Source organism: Taurulus bubalis (assembly GCF_910589615.1).
Source record: "Taurulus bubalis genome assembly, chromosome: 5".
NCBI classification, from domain to species: Eukaryota; Metazoa; Chordata; class Actinopteri; order Perciformes; family Cottidae; genus Taurulus; species Taurulus bubalis.
This window is the reverse complement of record NC_136593.1, coordinates 25410186-25434173: the sequence shown is the minus strand read 5'-3', so window position 1 is coordinate 25434173 and position 23988 is coordinate 25410186. Positions and strand designations below refer to the sequence as shown.

Below are 23988 nucleotides of genomic sequence, written 5' to 3'. Positions count from 1 at the left end.
TGCGGTGCATTCACACGGGATAAACAAAGCCTCCATTTTACTTACATTTCATTTACTGATGTCAAGGCTCTGCGTAGCATCAGGCAGCAACCTCCAGTTCTGAACACCTGCATTATTTCTCCCGACCAGCAGGGGGCGACTGCTCTGGTTGCAAAAAACATATCTGGTTGTATAGAAGTCAATTAGAAAATGACTCTACTTCTCTCGATTTATTTACCTCAGTAAACATTGTAAAGAGGAATTTATGATCTTAAACTCTATTTTCAAGTCTTCTTCAATACAGCATGATCATTTATCATACTCTACATCTCAACCACTGCTACCCACTCCACTCTGACCAACTGCCTCACTGACATCAAATCATGGATGCAAACCAACTTTGAAATGATCATCATTGGTCCCAAATCCCTCACTAAAACCAGTCACAACTTCTGCCTCACCATCGACGACTCTGTCTCCTTCCCCACACATTCGCAACCTCAGTCATGTTTGACAGCAACCTCTCCTTTGAGCACCACGTCAAGCATATCACCAGAACTGCCTGTCTCCACCCATCTGCTGCTGAAACTTTGATCCACCCCGTCATGAACTCCAGAATTGATTACTACAACAGTATTCTCTATGGCACATCATCCAAAATCCTAAATAAACTCAGTACATCCAGAACTCTGCTGCTCGCCTGCTCACCTGCTCCAGTGATCACATCACCCTGTTCTCCAGAACCTTCACTGGCTCCCCGTCCCACAAATGATCCAATACAAAGTCCTTCTCCTCACTCACAAAGCCCTCCATAATCAGGCTCCCCCTACTTCACCGACCTGCTCCACCACCAAACTCCATCCCGCTGGCTCCGCTCCTCTGATCCAACCTCCTGTCTTTTCCACAAAGGACCAAGCACCGGACACGGGGTGTCAGAGCCTTCTCCATAGCTGCCTCCACCCTCTGGACTCTCTCCCCAAACACATTAGACGACTGCACTGATCTTTCAAATCCCAAATCAAAACCCACCTTTTTAGAACTGTAATGTGTGTTTTAAGTTTTATTAAAGTGTAAATTAAAATCTTTTATGAGGATTTTAATGTTTGTAAAGTATCTTTGAGAATTGATATAATAAATGTATTTATTATATAATTAATACATTACATAAATGATATATAATTCATTGATGTAACTTAATATATAATTTATTATTAATAATTTAGAAAATTATTATTTAGTAAATTATGGTCCATTTAGAGTCAAATAGACCATAAAGCAGGATATACTTTAGGGCGGGACTACCTTGTGATTGACAGGTCTTTACCATATGATGTCTGGTGGAAGAGTTGTCCATGTTTTGGTCTTACAACTTTAACCCTTTCACAGTGTGTTGCACAATCACACTGTTTAAAAAACATATTCACAGAAACCTCTGGACCTCCTGAATTTGGACCCAAAATGCTGTCAGAACTTTCACTTCAGAACTAACATTCTCTGGGACTGGGAGAGAGGCAAAAAAAAGGCATGTAAAAAGAAAAATTAATTTGAAAAAGAAAAAACAGTTCCCCTCCAAATCAACTCGAAAATGCAGATTCAAGCTGAACTAATATTGTCTCTGAGGCTTTAAAATTAAGTTTTGACTGATTGTTTTTTAACCGAGTAGTGTTGGTTGATTGCTGAGTATATAGCCTGGTTTATAGCATCTTCAACAGACCTGTTAGCCCAATAAGCAAACTGATATGGCTCTGTGAGTGGAAATATACAGGACAAACACTTTCATAGCCAATGAAATGAGGGCGGTTGATTACAAAAAAAAAAAGTGATGCAAATGTCAGTAAATACTGGGGCCAATTGGCCCTGCTGCTCTACTTTTCTCTTGTTTTTTTGAAAAGCTTCCTCACCCCAGCCTCCGGGATGGAGATCCACCCAAACAACTTGTACAGGCGCTAATCAAAAAGAAACCTGAAGGTGAAACTCATACAAAAGATCTGCACACTGATATACTGATAGCTGCCTGCTCTTTTGATTTAATGGAGAAACATTTCAATCAAACAGAGACTTTCATCAGGCATTGTAAAATCATCGTCACAAAGCAGAACACGCAATATATTATATTATATAGACAAAAACACATTCATCACTCAGGTTCTGATTGTTACATCAACAGATATTAAATGTTCACTGTACATCAGTGGTGTCAAACATAAGGCCTGTGGGCCGTATCCGGCTTGCCGGATAACTGTTCAAATTAAAAGATTTTTTTTAAGTGACAGGCTTTTGTCAACGATAGCCTAACGAGGAATACTGTGAATGCTTGAACCTTTTAGTGGATACTCTTCGCCAGTGGTTCTCAACCTTTTTCAATGATGTGAAATATCTTTTCCCAGCCGAATACCCCCTGACCAGTGCAAAGCTTTTTTGGTTGAATTTAGTTGTAATACACAGCACTCAGTGTCTGATTTAATATAGAACATACACTCATATTTTATTAAATAGCTATTTTTAAAGTTTTTTTAATGGATGCACATTTGAAAATCTCACGTACGCCCTGGAGTCTCTTCACGTATCCCCATGTGAGAACCACTGCTACGCTGGTATTGTGTGTTGAGGGTGAAGAATGTCTCTCTTTTCAGAAGGGTGTTGATGTCTGCTGCCCTGTGGGGGTTTTACACATGTTCCATCCCAATGTATCTCACTGTGGATAGATTGTGTTGGAATGATTTGCACAGCCACAGGGTTCTTTTGGTCATTGGTGCGTATGCTACTTCTATGCAAGTCTTAAGACGGCGCTTGTTTTTCTTTGTGTTGAGTACTTTTTGCCAGAATGCGGGCAAGTAAATTAGTGACCTTTTGTGAGTAAAGTTCCACTGTGCACAATGTGCACACTAGTTGTAGTCATCTGGAATGTTTGATACAAGGTCCCTCTGTGGTTCTGACAATGTTCAGAGCAATATTTTAAACAATGAGAAGAATAGTTTACGATTTGGCCCAGAGTTCAACATTTGCCCTGTACTGAAGTGTCTGTCTGTCGGTTTCCTATCAAGATCTGGTACCTATTTGTCTTGTTCTCTGATGATCAAAAATGTATTTGAGCGGACCTTCAATAAAAGTAAAATGAGTCAATGCTTTCGTCATGTGGTGCGTAACCAGTAACTTTTTATCAATATAAATCATCTTTAAATGAGGAAGAATATATAATTCATTGATTGATACATGATTGATGGATAGATGATATGATTGATTTAGAAAATAGTCGACAGATGTTCATACTTTCTCGGACAGACAATACCTGCTATGAAAAGTATTTTTTCATATTTCCAAAAACGCAAATCCAGCATGCACTGTCTATATTTGTGCCCCTGATATAATCATCTTCTAATTTGACCTTCACTTGCCATCATAGTGATAGAAATGCATTATTTTGCATTAGTTTAGTGGACTCTGCTTCACCTTGCATTGCCTTAATTGATGCCTTTAGTAAAGTCAATAAATCATTACTAAACCAGGTCCTTCCAGACTGGGCTCCTTCTAGGACAAACTCTTCTGGAATGGTGAAATGGGGGTGCTCTGCATGTGGATCTATTTTGGAGTCATTAATATGAACAAAAAGCTCGAGGATCCCCGGGGAGCTCATATCTATTATTACCTATTATTATAGGACATGTGCTCACTATTAAACCCAGCGACTGTGCGTTCTAGAGCCGGCGCTAGGATCCAGAGGAATGACCTCTCTCTCTCTCCCATTCCTCTCTCTCTCTCTCCATCCTTTTCTCTCTCCCTCTGTCGCGCTCTCTCTCCCCCTCAAGACTGTTTTAAAGTCTCTGCCAGACTTGTGCTCATACGCTATTTCCTGGATGGACGGAGGAATGGATCGCTTCCAGCGCCTCTCTACCACCAACACCAACACCGACTCTCCTCTCGCCGTGTGCCCGACGAGCGCTGCCTCCACCGCCGCAGCTCCAGGAGCGACGACGCGCCGTGCGGACCGCCGCTGCTAGTCTCCATCATCCCGCTCTCACCTTGCTGAACACATACACGCTCCTCTACAACCACCGGTGTCGGCGTGTTATGCTCATATACGGGGATATCGGGCTTATTTCGGGACGGAAAGACTCTTTACTGGACCTCTGAACACCTCTCCTCCCTCCACCGTGCCCGGTCTCCGTCTGCGCTGCGTCTCCGGCGCTGCTTTTTACGCAGCGAAGGCGTCGCTGAATCGCCCGCAAAAAGGGAGAAACTCAACAGTTGTTGCGGTTTATTGTTTGCATGTCGACGTGCACATTACTGCCATGTGGAGGCTACTGCATTCGTGTTGTTGCTGCTGGTGGATTTTCTCACTCACTCTGCCTGCCTTCGTGCTCCTCCGGGCCGAGTGTCATCCTGGTAAGTTTCACACCCCTACAAGTCAAACACTGGGCTGGTTTGTTGCTCGTGTCCATGAAGGAATGTGGTCGTCACTGTGTTGTTGTCGGGACGAAAGGTATCTCTAAGAGGCTGATAGAATAAAGTCTCCTCATGGAAGATCCTGTAACGGGTCACTGGCTGGGAGCATTTCGTGCCTCCTGGCCCGACGCGCTTCCCCGGCACCGGCACGACGACTGTAAACTATCGGACACGCAGAAAGGCAGTTAGTGAAAGGATTAGTATGCAGCGGAGTGACTCGTTAGAACCTCCTCATCCAACTCTGTTTTAGAAGCGCGTTTCCCCTGCCGTCCCTCTCCCTGGTGGAACTCAGTCATCTCTATTTGATTCTGCAGTTCCCGTCAAATAGAATCAAACTAGGACACAATAAACAACGGCTTGAGCCAGTTTAAACCGAGCAGTCGGCACGGGAGGCTGGTAGTGGGGTCAGAGCTCTGGGTAGATGCAACGAGGAAGATGTGATGTCTTGTCAGCCGGCTGCGCGCACGCCAAAGCCGTAATCTTAGCGCCTGAAGCAAGGCAGCAGGGCTGTGAAGCCTCTTCGCACACTCCGGCACACAACCCCAAAAAAATTGCAGATGAGGCTTAAATCTGTGCTGAGGGGGGAAGCAGACCTCGTGCCTGTGTTTGGGCACGTAGACCCCTCAGAGGAGTTCCACCAACAATCAAGATGTGGCTCTCGATACCCATATGGCTGAGGAACGCTTTGGGTTTTTAATTGGGAGAAACAAAATGCTGTCTTTCTCTAATTGGGCTAATCTCCAGATATTACATAATTAGAATGTTACCGTTTCCCACATTCATTTAGCAAAAGGAGCCGTCTGCTTCAATTACAGCCAAACCAAAGACCCCTGGGCCCTGGACCCTCATGTGGCAGGTCCAAAGCCTCAGGGGCCAACACCTGAAGAGGAACAACACCTCTTCTGGTGTTTTTTTTTAATTCAAAGACAGGAGGACAAATCTGTTGTATCAAATTAGAAAATAAATCCAACAAATCAAGTTTGACCTTGACTAGAGTGTCCACGTGCACTACATGTGAAAAAGCCAAGAAATGACTTCCACACTTTCGCAGGCTGTCCGACCCGATCAGGGCTCTATGCGTTACAGGGAGGTTCTCGTGTTCACCTTCCGCTTTAAATCAGATTCATATTATGTGCATATGTGATCATATTTTACAAATGACCTCCCTCTGTGAGCATCTTTGTTGTCCGATAGGAATCATTACTGTTCGACAGTATTTAATAAAGGGATACGGATAACATAAAAAATCTCAATATTTCTGACCAAATCCCTCTTTAACTTGATCTTGGTTTTTGGCATGACTAATAGTGCTTTCAGCGGATTCAATTACAAGACAAAATAAGCAAAAGAGAATGATGGACGTGCAATGCGGATGCAGAGTGATAGTTTGTTCCACTCAGCCAGAGCACACTGAGAGGCTCAGAGATGTAATTCAGCTTGTAAAACAACTAAACGGCAAATTTAAAATGGAACCCAGCCTCCACATGATAATAAGTCAAAGTGTGTCACGTCGTGAGGTTGATAGCATTTTGACATAATACCCGGCTCTGTTTTCAGATGGGTGTGTTACAGCGGCGTGAACAAACTGTGTTTTACTAATTCCGTTGGACCCCCTATGGCATTGTGGACTCGTACTGGCAGCCAACCCCCAGTCTGAGGAGCCACGAGAATGTTGACATTCTCTGAGCGTGTGTTGAGCTGTCAGCTGGAGCTGTCTCTAGATGTGACCCGCTAGTCGGACTGTATCGGCCTACTTCTCCGCTCGCCTAGATTAGCTCTTGTGTTTTACGAGTCTTAAGAGATGTCATTAAACACACAGACTAAGAGTCGGAGAGCAAAAGATAATGCTGCCCTGTTGACCAATGAACACAGTCAGTGCTTTAGCAAATCCATCCCAGTGTGCCTTTAGGATTGATAGACAAATAGATAGACGATGAATTTTATGAAATGGTCCTTGTTAGACATTCAAGGGTTTGTACCGTGCTTCTCCATCCCCTCTATTTTTCATCTTGCATTTCTATCTGATCACAAATCTGGGGAGAAATAACATTGACTGAGTGGGAAGTGAAAGAGAGCGCTGCTGTGAGAGATGGATGATGCTGATGGATGGGTGGAGGCTTAGATAGACGGATGGAGAGCAGTTTGTCCCACAGGTTGAGAATTCATTTATTTGCGGTGATTCGTGAGCACATGAGGATTGTTTAGCCAGTAGTTTTTCCCAGACCAAATATTAAAAATACATAAATCCAAATGGATTTAATTTTTTGTTTTGTAAGGATGTAGTGGGTATTAATAAACTAGCTCATTAGCAGTGTTGACTGGAAGAAAAAGTAACACATGAAACAGATACATGTAATGATTTTATCAACAGTTTCTTTTTCTTTTTATAAAAAAATCAGGTAAAGAAAATGAATATTCTGCCTGCTGTGAGAGGGGCGCATGCCAATCCTAATGTCAAAATCAGCTGCATATCAATTTGCATTTGGAAAGGCAACAAATAAAGGAAAACATCTTAACATGGGTTAGGGGGAAAATCAATTGGAATGAAATATAAGTTAACAAAATATATTAAATAGGAATAAAGGAAAAGATGGACGAATATTGAGCTGCCTGCTTGTGATGCTCGAGCGACCTGACGGATATCTGTGAAAGTGGACATTGTCACCAAAGGACAAATCTGCGGTGGGACATAATAATAATCTCTCTCCCTCCCAGTCTCTACTTGACCTCTTCTTTCGCTCCTCTCTCTCCCCTCGGCTCGCCCGTGTGTTGTCATGATAACGGCTTGGAGCGAGCCCGAGGTGGCTGGTTCATGTTAACGGCTGGCAGATGATGTAGAAACAGAGATGAGTGTGCCTCTCTCCTGCTGGGTATCATCATCCGCAGGCTCTCACCGCTGCTCTCACCGCTGCTCTCCTTACCTCCGGCCCGCTCCTCTTTTCTATTAATAAGACTCTTATCTAGGAGATTGGTTTGGAAAAGCGCAACGAAAGGCAAGATCGGCTTTCCGTAAAAAGCATGTCACCCGTGGGCCACATGCAAATGTGGATCGCTTTGCTGGTTGATGGTGTATAATCAGCTATAAAAAAATATTTTTAGCATTTCTGATTTACTGGCTTTATTGTGGAGTGAAGGTAATAAAGGGGAGGTTCTGAAAAGATTCTCACTTTGTGTAAAGATTCTCAGTTCAGACATTGTATTGAGTCCTAAAGCATTTATTTCTCTTCAAAACAAAAGAAACACAATGGCACCCCACTGGCAGATCTTTGCGAGTGTTGTCGGCATTCCAACTTGTTTCCAATACGAATTAGCTGGCAAAACAAAACAAGATAATCGTAATAAGAAAAATGAAGATCACATCCAGGAATACAGGATAAAGACGATTGAAATGTCTGTGCATGATGTGATTACCTGCCTGATGAAAAGACATGCGCATGTGACCATGCAGGTTCAGATCTGGACTTGTTCAGAAGTGACCAGAAGTTGGTTTGTTAATGAGACCAACCTGAGTGAAATGTGGTAAAGATTCTCATTCCCTTGTAGATTAACATACCACACGCTCACGGAAAAGCAGCTAGAAGCCGTGTGAGAAAATTGACAGTGATTTATCTCACTTCATGTACGTATGCATCTTTGAAGCGTCTCCCTGTGATTTCCTCAGCGTGGAGGCTCTGACGTCCGCAATCACAGCCTCAGCTTTAAGCTGTAGATTAGGGAGGGCATGGGTAAGCGCTTCCTCCTCTGAGCTCTCCTAGAGTAGAATGCATTGTTTACTACGGAGTCCACCTTAATAATGTCATACCTCGCTGCAGAGCAACACCGGCAATGATTCAGCCAAGTGCCGTTAGAAATACAGGGAGATTGTGCCGCGCTGTCGTGTCAGCACCAGTGACCCGACTGCTGCCAACACGCCCCCAGTCGCCCACATAATGGCCGGTTTGCAGCCACACAAACATCTGTTTTTTTTTTTTTTTTAGTCTGGAAAACACTGAACATCCCCGTGGGGCGTCCGCTAGCTGACACAGAGCATCACTTTCCCTTTTCCGTCTGCGGCGTGCGGTGTCAGCGTCGAGGCATCACGCCCCTGTCACTGCGCTGCACTTCAGCCCTGGGTTAACCAAACACACAAGAGAGACGGAGAAAGAAAAGAAAAGGGAGAAGACAGAGGAGACAGGGACAAAAAGAGATGTCTGGCCTTCAATCTGTCGCTCTTTGCTGTGAAAATGAATGGGCCCGTCGCTCCTGGCCAGGAGGAAAAACAGAACAGTCATTGTAATCTCCCAACAAGCGCCTGAGCTAGAACATCTTTTCACCCCCACGAATGCACAAACCCCCTTTCCATCTATCTCTGTCTCTTTCCTCCTGTGTTCTTTTAAATGCACTCTCTGCTCTGAGTGTGCATGTGCATACACATGCACCTTCCCTGCTTCTCTTAAATCCAGGAACAAATGAGACATGTGGGTTTGTTAACCATTCTAAGCAGGCCCCCGTGTCACAAACCTTTTCTCTGAGCCTTTTTGTCGCAGCGATACGGTGAGAAGGTTGACATTTAGGGAAGGGATTGGATATGCTTCGTGGCCCTCGGTTGCCAACATTATCATCATCATCATCTCAGTGCTCGGCGAGCTATTATCCGGCATGCGCTGTGGCCGGGAAAGCGCTTGCACGTCGACTCGGGGGTCACTTTATCAGTCAGCGAGGGGCCTGTCAACACCATCCTGGCTTTCCTTAATAGATTGATTAAAAGATAGCGTGTCGTGGTTGTGTGTGTGAATGTAAGATGCAACGGGGGTGGGAGGGGTGGCAGCAGGCAGTTATCCGTGTAGAATGCTGCTTGGTAGCTGTCGTCGTGTCATTACGAGGTAGCTGCCTGAGAGAGAGGGACCGGGAAGCAGATAAATGGAGGAAAAATAAAACATCCCTTCTATCGGGCTATTGATTTTGAGCGGGAAATGATGCTGTTTTGTTGCACAAAGGGGGGAACTAAAGATAAATAGGTCTGATAATGATAACAATAGTAATGATGTTATTAAGTGCAGAGGCGCTAATGATATCTCAGGAACACGATGAGTGGAGCCGAGCACGGAGCATCGCCTTATTTTGTTTTTCGATCAGCGTTTCCGCTCAGCTGAGCGTGGCTGTTAGCTTTTTAATCTGTTTCTCATCAGATTTAAAAGAAAAAAATGAATTCATAAACTCGTGGCCCCACAGTGCAGCCTGAAATAGGAGAAGAGTGGGAGAGATGGAGCTGTCGGCCTCCTCCTCATGCCGGGCCGCGTTTCTCTCAGACGTAATGGACTGCTGAAAGTAAAGGCGCGCTCTTCAACCACCACCAGGCTTTCACTTATCTCCGTGTCTCCATTGTTCCACTTCATTGTTTTAATCAAGTCCAGTGGCAGATTATTTGGAGGAGAGGAGAGGGTGTTCCCCTATCATTTTCTGGAGGGTGCCTCCCTGAAATTTTAGCTCAGTCAGGCCGGCGACAGCATCGACCCCCCCACCTTCTTTCTCCGTTCATGCTGCTTGCTAAGTCTTGTTTGCTTCGGCAGGGTTTTCGTGTTGGCTGCCATGTGTTCTGCTTCCCTCAGCCATTATCACCATCATGCCTCTGAAGCAGGCGTTTTGTACGACTGACTAATGCTGTTGGAAAAAGCCTAGATCCTGCATCAAACATACTTTGAAGTAGTCTCTTTCCACTGTAGCTGTAGCCGCATTGTCTTTAAAGAGAACCAGCAGCAGATCACGCTGCACTGCTTGTGTGACAGACAAGGACTGTGCTGTCAAACTCCAATATTTTTTTGGGAAACTAAATGTGCTCATAGCACTGAATGCAGAAAAATAGTGCCATTGAATGTCTGGGTACATTCTTAATCTTGTTTGACTGATCTGATCAGAAAGTTGCTCATTTAAATCAAAGGTTTGCCAATTTCAGATGTTTTAATACGGTAAGTAAAATAACTGTACAATCAATGCGTATTACACATCCAACAGACACAGAGCAACATAAGCATCCATTTATCTCCAGTTAACTCTGGTTTGGTCTCCGCCTCTCTTTGACAAGAATGCCTGGCTCTCTAGCTGCTCAATGCTCCACTAAGGCCTTATGAAATCTGGATACTTTTTTTATTTTTCTATTTTTCTATTTCAGTTTTCCTTTAAACCCTAAAACCCTAAATTTCCACAAATTCCATGATATCTTGCGTTTTACAGTTGATTCCTTTTATCGATTCCTATCACACTCTGCTATTCCATCCGTGGTTTCCACATCACAGCCTCTCTGCTGCAGCTGGAGGTTGAGGGTGAAGTTTTCGGCCTGGAAAATCAAAACAAACAGCAGGGACGATAACTGTGGCTTTGTCGCCGCAGAAGACCCCTGTGAAATCATTTGATCTGTTGTTCAAAAATGTGTTTGTGTTTGTCAAAGTAAGGAATGAGAAACAGTATGGATTGGGTATTATTAGCAAAACTTCAGTACCTTATTGGCACTAGTATAGAATAAAATGGAGCGTAACCCAGCCCTACAGGCAACAACAGAGTAAACGATTAGTTGAATGTACATCTAGCAAAAAGAGCCCGTGCACTTCTTTTGTCTCCATTCCCTGTTGGTAAACCAATAAATGCTGCAAGACAGCCTGGCAGGCTCCGGTAGCGTGCAGGCAGAAACACAACACAGAGAGGGGAAAAACAAAGAGAAGCGAGAAAGACATAGAGACAGCACGAGATGCTGATGAGAGTGGAGAGGTGAACGCAGCCAAGCCCTTTTTTTCTATTTTGCTAAGCGGGATGCCAGGGGAGCTTCTGTGTCACTGTGCAGGGCCGCTGTGTGTTAAAAGGAGCTTAGACTGACAGGCTGTCGACCGGCATGGAGGCTGACGAGCCTAACCGACGGCGACACCAAACAAACACTGGGAGGTGAGACAAGAAGGAGATGAGATGGGAAAACAAATGGACTCGACAAAAGCCAAAGAGAGAGAGAGTCTGCACTCTCCCTCCCCGACATCCAAACTTGTGACAGGGCGAGTCATTTCCAAAGCCGTAAGATGCAGTTTGATGAGATATTCCTGACGGAGAGGCGGCAGACGGTCGCCAGGTGGTGATTCTTTTGACCATGGGCCCTCCCCACTCCTACGCCGCCACCTTGGCACATGTCAGGACTTTCAGACACTTTGTGTTCATTTGTCAGGCTCGATAGGTGGCCATTCACTCCGGGGCTGTGACAGCTCGCCGATACACCAGTGAAAGGTGTAGATGGGTGTTCCTGCCATTTCCCACAACGTGTTCTCATTTTGAATGTTGGAATGTACTTGACTCGACTTCCATCAGTCATCCCTGCTGACAGAGGAATGGAAGCAGCTGCTTTCTCCGTGAGAAAGGTGAAAGAAATGTCACCACTTTACTATAATATTCGTGTGTCAGTTAGACAACGGCCATCATGTTTTACTGAACAGTTCCGTAAGCCTTTTACTCACTTCTTCCTCTTCTTCTGGGCCCATTACCTCTCTGCCCTTTTTCTGCTGTTTTTATTTCTATTTTACTTTCCACTGTCCGTGTCTCCATTCTTCCCACATAGTTTTACTCTTTTTATCCTTTTGCTCTTACTTTTTTTAAAACACCTTTCGTTCTGTCATTTCATCTCTTTTTCCCTTTTTTTGTCAATTCTTCTTTCCCCTTTTCCCCACATTCTCTTTTTCATTTGTTCATTCTGTCTTTGTAGTACGTCCACTCATTCTATACTTCCAACACTTCTTTTGTTCTACCCTTTTCTTTTCCTCTTTTGTTGTTCCCTTCGTACCTTCTGTCCTTCTTTCTGTTCCTTGCTCATTCCCTTGTATCCTTTAATTTGCTTGTGTTTATCATAATGTTGCTCTTTCTACTACTAAATCCCGAGTTTGTACTCCATTGTCCTTCATTCTGCACTTGTTGTCTTTTTTTGTCTCCCCTGAACATTCTCCTTCTTTCGTTCATTCTGTCCTATTCATACACAGCATTTGGTTCTCTTGCTGGCCTCCTGGGGTTCTCTCCTTTCTGGTCACATTAACATGCTTCTGTAACCACAGATTATTATTCTGAACACAGCCCAAACTAATGGCCATAAAGTTAAATCCCATTTTTCACCACAATTGGAAAAACGTAACACACACACACACACACACACACACACACACACACACACACACACACACACACACACACACACACACACACTTATTTTACAGTTGTTAAATGCTCACAAAGTAGCATTTGCAGTAAAAGTCCTTAATGAATAAAGCAATGCAAATTAGGATTCTGGATGAATCTCAAAGTCAACATCAAGATGCAAAGTGTTGGACACATAAGGACACCTTTTAAAACCTCCTCCTTGGCTGTTAATGAGGAAATAAATATGATATTATCATTTTATGAAGATAATGGGTGACTGGCTTAGACATAGACTGAGAGGAAAGCAAGCTCTGGCTATTTACAGCCTGCATCTTATTAATATCCCATCAGCAATGATGGTCTTTTACTCAGCAGGTTAATTGTTGTACCTCAAGCAACCAGTGTGAAACAAATCCCGGAGAACATACATGTTAAACCTCAAGACCAGTTCACCCATTTTGAGGAGTATGACTCAATCATTTACTTTGACAAGAAACTTGCTCAAGTGACATCCTCAGTCTGGGACACATTTTAAACTCAAGGCGTTGTGAAGGATGTGGGTGTTCATCGGGCAGGAAGGTCTAATGAAATGATGCTAATGAGTTGCATCATTGGAGGTGAAGGATCTTGATCTTTAGCAGGGACTGGGGAGTAAAAGCTTCTGCTCCCCCAAGGTCGATCAATCTGTTGTGGTTATGTCGGCAGCCTGGATCTAGTGATGGAAAAGTCAATCAGTCCACCACTTGGGTCCAGGCTCAAATCATTTGATGATATCAGATTCATTTTGAGGAAATTTGGTAAAAACATTTGTGTCTTTGGTCCTTTTGACAGCAGGTGGATTCAATTTTAATTCAATTCAATATATTTCCATTGGAATGCAATTTGGTCACTTTGGCAATCTACTTTTCAGTGAGCTCCATCATCAAGTATATGTTTGGAATATATTTTGGTTTATGAACTAATGTAGTTTATAGTAGATTATCTCAATTTTGTATTGGCTGTCCTTTCATAACTCATCACTTCATACAATGTATGAAACTTTTCAGTTGCCTTCTCCCAACATAAGAAAACAGCAGCATTGGCTCCAGTTAATTTGTATATGGATTAATTTCAATTACCCTCTCGACTTAAAACAGTGGATGGTACCTATCTCTTCTAATTATTAATTAAGACTCTTTACAGCTCTTCTTTCTGTTCCTACGGTCTCAGTCATGAGGTAAAAACGCCTTTGTGTTTAATGCTTCCTCTGATTCGAATAATCTACCTGTAAATATTCGATCCATATCATCTTTCCACCGGTTCAAATGCTCTGTCTTCTTATTACAAGATCAGTTGTCCATAATGCTATCTCTATAATTATGTCTTATGACTTTATTACTAAATGCTATCACTGACATTAATGCTTTTCTGTATTTTAGATTTTTGTGTTGTCATTTTTGGTATCGTCTATTTATCTTGTTGTTTTAGATTTTTTTCTAATTGTGCTTGTATTGTAAAATTGTTGTTAAGGACCCCTTTGAAAACGAGATGGTACATCTCAAGGGGTTATTCCTAACAAAGAATTTCCATTAATACCTGCAAAACTAATCCCATTCCCATCAGCCTTAACTTGCCAAACGTTCCCTGCTACATTAGCATGTAAACATACTTAGCATGCAAACATACGTTAGCACTGTGGTGTAAACATTTAACTCAAAGCATTGCTGCTAGAGTTGACAAAGACTCTTATCTGTCTTCTTTCATCTTTCTCTCTCAAGTCCCCATAGATGGAAGTAGGGGTGCTGAGGAGCTGGCAAAAAAAACATCAATTGATAAAAGACTTTATAATGTTTTATTCTTACTGGAACATAAGCTACACAAGTACTGTGGCTGGAAGAAGGCATGATTTATTTGTTTATTGTCATATATAGTAATACGTTATTATATTCCTTGTTATGAACAGCAGGTCGGACCTTTTGTATCACGCGCAAACACATTGACAATAACTGAAGACATCATCCTGTCACACAGGGAGGGAGACAGAGAGGCAGCATTTGGACAGGAGTGGAGACGTGATACACAAACTCTCTGTGATCATGAGGCCTCATGTAACGCTGTATATTTCTGTGGTTTATCACTAAGTGTACTACACTGCAGACTAAGGTCTGAAGCAGACAGCCTGACAGCTGACTCATGAGAACGGGTCCAACGTGGGTTGAATGCATTCGCAGGCCCATGTTATATACGCTGTGATTTCACTACAATAAATGGATAAAAAGGATGCTGAAATATTTACATTATCATATGGATTCAAAATCTGAATTCAAGCTTTGTAAGAGGCTGTTGGCAAGATAACAAGCAATTATTTTTAATGTTTGTTTTAATGAAACATTCTAACATTGTAGCTAGATCGCATAATTGAGGTATAAATAAGGCAGTTATGTTATTGTTGTGGTTTCGACATACATAAAGTTGTGTGACCACAGACAAACACAATATTTCTTTCCTCCATTTTTGACTCACGGACGTCATGAGGTCAGTGTCCCTGTTTGTAATCGTGCTGCGCTTTACGTTCAGTGTGAACCATTAGTTTTGGTTTGAGTGAAATTATTGAGAAAAACTCTTTTTTAATGAATGTTTTTTTTCCCTAAGGGTAACTGTAGAATCCATTCCGTTTGTCCAAAGAATGTGTTTTTGCTGACATAGCACAGCTGTGACCCTCAGTGTGCTTCCTCTGGATTATCACCAGGCACTCATTCATAACAATATTAATAATAACTTTATTTATATAGAGTTTACAAAGGGTTTTGACAGAAGGAACAACAAAAGCAAAGGCATAAAACAACAGAAAGCTTAACAGTGAGGCCCAACAAAACAAGACAAACTAATGTAAGAGTTAAACCCTGATACAATATGACAAACGATAAAACCAATCGATACAATAGAAATAAACGAAGAAATAAATACTATAATTTAATTTTAAACAATCACATAAAACCAGTCTGTAAAAATGGGTTTTAAAAAGTGATTTCAAAGAGACTACTAATTCTGTAAGCCTTATCTGCTGAAGCAGGTTGTTCCAAAGTCGACGGGTCCTGATTTCAAAAGCACGGTCTCCTTTGGTCTGAGCTTGGACTTTGGAACCCACCTGAGGATCTAAGGCAGCGAGCCGGCTCATAAGGGGTCAATATGTCTGCAATATACTTTGGGGCCAGACCCAGACGTGCTTTAAAACTGATCAGTACAATCTAAAAATCAATTGTAGAACAAACAGGGAGCCAGTGAAGAGAAGTCAGGATTAGAGTGATATGATGTTGTCCATTAAAACCAGTGAGAGGCTGATCTGCTGCGTTCTGAAGGGAGGGAGTGACTTCTGGTTGAAAAAGATTAAAGCATAAATTACTTTTTCTAGGTTGAATTGTGGAGATGGTTCTTATTTGTAGTAAGCAAGACTGGACAACCTTTGTGATTTGTGGTTTGAAGCTTCAATCTGAATCAAATAGGACTCCTAAGTTTCTGGCAGTGGACTTTATGTTAACAGACAGGGGACCAAGGGCACGTTCAGTGTGACAGAGGGTTTGGGGGACTAAATAATGATTTCTGATTTTGAGTTGCCATCTAATAAGACTTGTTTTACGACTCAACCAGACCAGTGTTGGAAATGTTCATCCATCAACCCCCTGCTCCATTTTCAACACCCCCCCCCCCCCCCCCCCCCGCCCCCCCCTCTGCTGAGAGCTCTCCTGCCTCCCACTCCTTGAATACATTTTTTGCACTCCTCTTACTCCTCCACCACCACCACCACCACCACCAATGTAACATATGCAGCTCCCAAACAAAGGTCAGTGCCTGCACTCCAATCTTAGGGCTGCCAATGATTGATCAAATATATACAATGGAAGCACAAACCTTCTCTTCAGCTCAGTTAATTTTGTGTTGTGCGAAGCTTCATCAAGACAACTGTGACCTGTGAGAGTCGATGCAGCGTCAGCCCAATGACAAAGTAGTACACGTATATTTGTGAAAGAGGGTTTCTAGGTCATTATATGACCATTAATGATTGTGTCATGAGTTATGATTTAGAAAGTTAATTTAACTTGTATTCTACCATATCAATTGCACTATTATAATTGTTTTTATGAAAGCTGGCATGTACACTTGAAAAGAAAAATCACAACCAACGCTACAATTAAAGTACAATGCATGCACATATTCAAAATATGTTTTCACATCAAGAAAGACAAAATACTAAATAAAGTAAATTAATCACAAGTCAAAAGTTTCTTATTGGGTTTTTCTTCCTTTTTGGGATTGAGCTTTGTTCGCAGTTGTCCATTTTTTTTTCCACAAGCAGTGTGAAACAAATCATGAATTTGTGTCTGTGTTGGGCCAGAGCTGGTTTCAAGCCTGAATTTCCACTCCATTCCTCCTGTGTAGGCAGTGGAAATAAAGGCAGTGAATAAAGAACAGAGAGAGAAAAAAATCCCTACATGCCAAGAAGTGTTGTGTCACACGCTGAGCGCAGAACAGTGCAAAGCCCTCCTCATTAAATTCTTGCAGTGCCGTTGGTTTTTCCACTTTAATGCTTGGGAGACACTGGCTTCCTCCTCAGAGAGAAGGATGGGTACTTGGGGGCCACCAAGACAAGAGCATAGCCCAATTTGTCTTAGTTCCAGGGGGAGGTGCTTTAAACAGCAAAGCTCTCTCTTCTTTTTTAATCTCTAGTGACCTCACCCTCTATTTTACATGCCTTTGTGCTGTAAGAGCTTGGTCCTCTATCAGCTGTCATACTCGATGTCTAGTGTTTGTCTCTCAATCTCCAAGACAATTCTCCCCCTGACCCCATGTGAGAGGACGGTGGTGGAGGAGTTTACTTTCCTCTTTAAATGACCTTCGGCCCTTTTGTGTTATGGATTAACATGGGTACATTTGACAACAGGTGACTGGTGGAAACATAAATTACTTTTATTATTATTATTTTTAACAGTTCGTATACCAAATTACATGGCAATCCATCCAATAGTTGTCAAGATATTTACCATGAACTAAACATGTCAACAATTCAGTGGTAGTAAATGGGAAGTCAGGGGAGTTTTAGTCTTAGATACGTCATCTGGGAACCATGAATGTCCGTACAAACCTTTGAGCTATTCCATCCAGTAGATGTTGAGCTATTTCCCAGAATAATTAAAAGTGTTGTGCTACTGCACAAGCTCAAAAGATATTGCGGAAAAGGAGAACGGCTCCACCTGCAGAGAGGTGAAGTCAGGCATGAATCCTGTCAGTTACATGGACATGCCATGGTTGCGCTAATAAACGGGTTTGAAGTTCTAATAGCAACTTTGACTTTTCCTATAACGCAGTCACACTCCAGTTATCAAGGACTCCTACCTCCCTGTAATCACTTCCACCTGTCCTTCCACCAGATACATATGGACAGAAACAGCAGACCCTGACGGGTAACCCAGCAATTTGCAGATTCAAATATTGAGTTACGGTTATGACACTTGACCAACAATATTACTGCGAGCAATTTCAGCATATAATGTGGTTTACTGTAAGAAAGCATTTTGACAAATTGTCAGTGACTGTTGCCACTGAACAATCAGCCAAAATGATTTATTATACTGTTAAATCAGATTAACTGGTTTGGGCAAGACAATTAAACCTTCAATCTGACTGTGATTTGATGTTTGCAGATAAATCATCTAATGCAACAGTCTAGGGATGTCACCATCCCAAAGGTTTAGGACGATACTAATACCAGTGAAATTCCATATTTGCTTCCCAAAAATAAATCACATACTACATTTTATAGGATTTTAACATATCATGATTAAGTTCTTATTTAATTTATATTAATACAAATGTTTACTGGATAGAACTTGAACGCATTATAATGCAACTCATTATAATGCGTTCAAGTTCTATCTCATAAAATTGAAAAGTCATATTTTAGTAGAAAACATTTGGGGTATAACTCATGAGCAATAAGCATAAAAAAACTGAAATTAGGACAAAATTATGCTAAAATGGGGTGAAAGCAGCAAATATGCACTTCTTGCAGCAAAGCGTTAAAGAAGTAGAAAAAAAATTTGCAAAGCCAGTAGCTCGATTAAGATGATGCAAAAATAATAAACAGCAAATTCACAATCGATATGTTCTCTTTGTCATTTAGCCGAGCAGGACTGTGCTGCTCACCAGCTCCTAACAGCAAACGTTAACTAGTCCTCCTGCCGATTTGAACATGGATGTGATGTTCACAATGCATCATTATCTAGAGCCCTGATACCGTTACTTATGGTACCTACGGTGCTGTAGAAAAAAACAGAATTTGGCATCAGTCCATCCAGTAACTTGTAAGATTTTCTCCCATGCAATGTGTGAGGAGAACATATTTGGTGGATGACGAATGGAGAGGTCTCAGCAGGACTAAGGCTTGTCTTGCCCTCTGTAAGTGCATGGCGGCTAAATTCAAGATTTCCGCAGCAGGTCACTTTGTGTTTGGCTCCTCGCGCCATATGTTGAACAGATGGGGTTCACTAATATCACCCCTGGGTGCACAGGATTCCACTCAAGTTTTCTCAGCCCCTGTCACTCTTTCTTCCATAATTTCTCTGAGTATTGCTTTTCATGCATTTATTTTGTGGTCTTCTCAAAAGATATCCTTCTTTTTAACTTCCCCTCTCTATTTTCGCCTCCCCTCTGTTTGCTGAAACTGGAGTAAGGACAGAGAGGGAGAGGAGGTTTTCGCTGCTGGATTGGGTGAAGCCTTCCCCATTCCTCACTGCTAGACAAGCACCCGTGTTCCACCTGAAACGCCTTTGGATTTACGCCGCAAACTGCAGCCATCTTTCTTCTGTTAATCACCTCGGGCTGGGCGCTCCGGCTTTCCATGTCCCCAGGCCGATGGATGACCCGCAGGGGAAATCGAATGGAAATCAGCCAAGCCTGACGCTCCTGAAGTACTTTCTAGGTACCACACTGAGAGAGAGTGGGGGAATTGGACAGCAAAGTAATTCAGTGTGTGTCTAAAAGAAGTCAGAAAACTGCTTTTGCTGCTAATGAATAATAATAATAATTTTAATTTGGAGGCTGTTGCTCAACATTCTTTAAACATTTTATTTTGGCTCTTGAACATATGAAGTCGTATGCAGTCTTTCATTTTATTTTTCATTCAGATCTGCAATTAATTAATTAGTCTGTAAAAGTTTCGAAAATAGTAACCAGAGACATGTGTTGTCTACGATTTATGTTACTCAGTTTGGCCAGCAGATCAAAGACCAATGGTAAAGGGATTCAATATTTAAGAGACAATTATTGTATGTACTATATGGAAAATATTTAAATAATGAATGCACTGATTATTTGATTGATTGATTAAGCCTTCATTTCAGAAAGTTGGAAAAGTAACGTGCATGTGATTAATTTACTACAAACCAACTGAAAGACACTGAATCTAGGACATTCAGGAGAAAGGGACCCGTGGGGGTCTGGGGCCCTGAGGCAGTTTCTCGCTTTGCCTGTTTAGTAATCCAGCCTTGGTTCCACCAATCGGTTTGGCAGTATTTCAAGACAACCAGATAACCCAAAAACCAATCATGTTATCTGGATATTTGTGTTGATGTGCATGTGAAGGCCTGCAATGATGTCCGCAGCATCATTACAGGCTGCCAAGTGCTAATGAACAGTGTCTTGGACGAGGAATGATCTGTTGGAGCCATTTGGGTTTGCTTCCACAACAGGACATCACCATTCAGATTTGCTTTTTGGACTCAGAGACAGAAAGAGAGTGTGGTCCTAACAGCCTAGAATGTGGATTTGCTGTCATCCTAAAACAGATGTGGCAATGAACTGCTGGTTGTACAGGCAAATGGTTCAAATTAAAATCAACCAGTTAACCAGTGCAATTTTACTTTTCACAACTGTAGACAATGCCTGTGCTAGCTGAAATTCTTGCCTTGCTGGAGTAATATAGATGTACCCTTGCACCAGCTGTGGTGCAGCACAGCGTGCACTTTGGAAAAAGGGAACTGTGGTTCATGTCCTGCTTCTTGCCAACCAGTCAACATGGGTTCATTTGAACCATGACCGAGATATTTACATAATCTTAACGTAGTCTGAGATTGCCGAACCAAACCTGAACCATAGCGGTGCAGACCAGTCACCATTCCTATGCCACCAAAAAAACAACGTCCATAGTCAACATACAACAAGGCTCCAGATGGTGACCATTATTTTTGAAGACAGTACACCTACATTTTATTACAAAATGCTGTGCTCCTAGTAAAAAGAGTTAGTCTTGACACCTTATACTAGGGTTCCCCCTGATACCAGGTTCTAAACAGGAACCAATAAGAAAATAGTAAATAGTATGACTATCGATAAGCTCCAAGGTTAGCGGTTCTGCTATTGTTACTGAGATCTTCGCGCAAAAAAAGCAGCGTTGTAAACCTCCTCTCTGTCTCTGTATCTTGGCACGAGGGGCGGTGCCATGCTTTACTCTGACACACACACACACACACACACACACACACACACACACACACACACACACACACACACACACACACACACACACACACAGCGACTCTGGCTCAGTACAGCGTGAGACACACAACTTACCCCAGTAGATGCGGAGTACTCTCATATGAAACTTAATAAAACCTCCCAAGTTAGGGAGGAAACAGCAGCAGTTTATCACAACATGTGACCAAAAAGCTGGTTGTCGAGCAGCCGTCCGTCCTCGTCCACTGCGGGAAACGTTAGTGATGTCATACCGGGTTTAATCAGAAGAACAGGCGAATCTAGAAAAATAATTGCTTTGCTAATTTTTTCGCTATGAATGTACTTTAAGGATTTGGGAACATTTTGTAGATTGTCGGGCTGAGGCTGCAGTCATGACCGAACTCCATCCCTCCTTCCTTTGATACCACCGGTCCCAGCCCAAGTCCCTTCACGCTAGCAGCTACAGAAGATGACACAGGAGAGGGCTGTTACCATAAATTACTCAGTTTATTGTTAAAGACCTGCACCGCTTCTCAACAGTGGAGTCGAAGAGATTTAGGAAACGAGTAATCAATCATTAAATAAAGTCAATGTATATTCAATATATTTTGTATAGCCCAAAATCTCAAATTGCAAATTTGCCTCAGAGGGCTTTACAATCTGTTCATTATACGACATCCTCTATCCCGGGACCTCACATCGGTTCAGGAAATACTTTTAACGGGGGAGAAAAAAAGGAAGAAACCTTCGGGAGAGCAACAGAGGAGGATCCCTCTCCCCGGGAGGACAGAAGTAGATGTCATGTGTACAGAAAGAACAACACAACAGAGTTATAACACATAAGGAATCAAACCGATAAGCAGTGACGGATTTAGTCATTAACCCCCAAAAGAAGCATCACGGATATACGTATGCTTAATGTTTCCTGGATAAGACACACTGACCAAAAACAGACAGCTGTGGAGTCAAATAGCGAATGCTGGTTTGTCTGTGATATTCCAGCAGGATACAGTTTTACCCTCTAAATGTATATAGTATACCTGGAGTAGTTTTCACTAATTCCACTACTAGTTAGAAAACCCTGATAAATCAGGATGTCTCAGTCCGGATTTGCCTCTTCCTCCTTTGCTCATCTGGTTTCAGTAATGTATTGGCCATTTCCCCCAAACCATCTCATTATCAAAGGATTGTACAATATTACGTGCAATACGTTTAAGTACTTTTTGTTTATATATACTTTTCTATTCAGTCTGCTTATTTATATTATTTATATTACTTGTTTCTATTTTATTATTATTTTTATTCACTTGTGAGCAATGCTGCTGTGATCCTGTAATTTCCCCACTGAGGGATTATCTTATTTTATCTCTTATTTTATCTTATGTGAATGATCCAAATAATATTTAAACTGGTTGCAACCAGAACCTAGATGTGTTTGTTTTTTCCTTCATTCTCTGGTGTGTACTCTTTGGTTCAGGAGTGATGAGGAAAGTAAATCAGCTCTGGTGGAAACTGACTTAGTTATCATGTACTGCTTTGAAATTGCAGCTCATTGACTCATCAGTGTCAAAATGTTAATTTAATCAGTAACCTAATCACAGCCTGTAATCCAATCCACTGTACTGTGATTTACTAACTAATGGGAGTCTTAGAGACACCTCTGAAGCACCCCAGGAGCAAGCAGACGGCTGGGGGGATTTATGGATAGATGGATGAAGGGATGGAGGTATGATGGAGGGATGGATGATGGAAGCAAGTGATGATTGAAGCAAGTGATGATGGAAGGCTGAACGATGGAGGGATGGATTGCTGGATTGCTGGATGATGGATTACTGGACGATGGAGGGATGGATGAAGGCAGGGTTGAATGTATGATGGAAGGATAGAGGGAAGGCTGGATGGATGATGGATGAATGGAGGTATGGAGGAATGCATAATTAGAAAATTTGTAGTTCCTGAATTATACCACAATTTGTAGGATGGTAGAAGGAGCCTCTGCGAGAATCAGCAGTATTTTGGTGCTGGCATTAATTAACGTAATGTGATCCAAGAATAGACTGTCTGCAGGACTGATGCTGCTCAGACATGAGATGAACACAATATTACACTCTGCACCATTGTTATCTCCAAACTTTAAAATAGCCTTATACTGGTTGTGTACAACTTCTGTTCTGCTTTCTCTCTCATGTGAGCTGCTTCCTAGGAACCACAGTCACAGTACCTACATGTGTAATCACTCTGAGGCTGAAGATTCTATGTACAAGTTTCCTCTCAGGAAAGACCTCATTTATAAGATATGTGGTGTGTACTGCTTCTCACTGTATAGAAGGCATTGATTTAAAAGGGAAATTTAAAAAGCTGTTGATGTACTTGATGTTTGAGAAAACCAATGCATCAGTCAGAAATAAGGCTGCATTGATTTTAACCGAAATTAATCCAAAATATATTCTTATTAGAGACCGGTCCAGTCCACTGGAATGCACCTTTTAAATGTGCATAAAACTCTTATCAGGATTCTGAATTCCTTCACTACCATCACTTGCTTTTACGCTTTGCCCTTACCCTCACCCTCTCCATAGCTGTGTTTCTTGTAGTGCTGTGCCTTCATGCCTGTGGACCTGTTTTGGGCTCTGGCCAGTGAAAAAAAGCCTCTCAGGCGGTGTCACTCCAAAGACCACTTCTGTGACATGATGTTGACAGGCGCAGGGCGAGCCAACCAAAAGTGAAATCTAATTACCATTAAACCAGGGAGCCGTGCTTTAGCCAGCAACATCATTCCCAGATCTCTTAGCCAAAATTAGCATACACACACACACACACACACACACACACACACACACACACACACACACACACACACACACACACAATTTGCCTCGCTCACAGGCTCTTCACACGTTTCCCTGTCCTTGCCACAAGCCCCTTTTTAACACTCCTCCT

General features: G+C 42.2%; 1 protein-coding gene across 1 annotated transcript in view; it reads left to right on the top strand.

The window, feature by feature from the left end:
• Window positions 1-4268: 4268 nt before the first annotated feature.
• The window catches only part of LOC306736344 (receptor-type tyrosine-protein phosphatase gamma-like), a gene marked incomplete at both ends in the record, with an annotated part of 390476 nt that continues 370756 nt past the window's right edge, over window positions 4269-23988 (top strand). Inside the window, one exon of the mRNA XM_079217969.1 lies at window positions 4269-4362. Within this exon, the coding sequence (XP_079074095.1) occupies window positions 4269-4362 (94 nt within the window). The remainder of the gene's footprint in view (window positions 4363-23988) is intronic.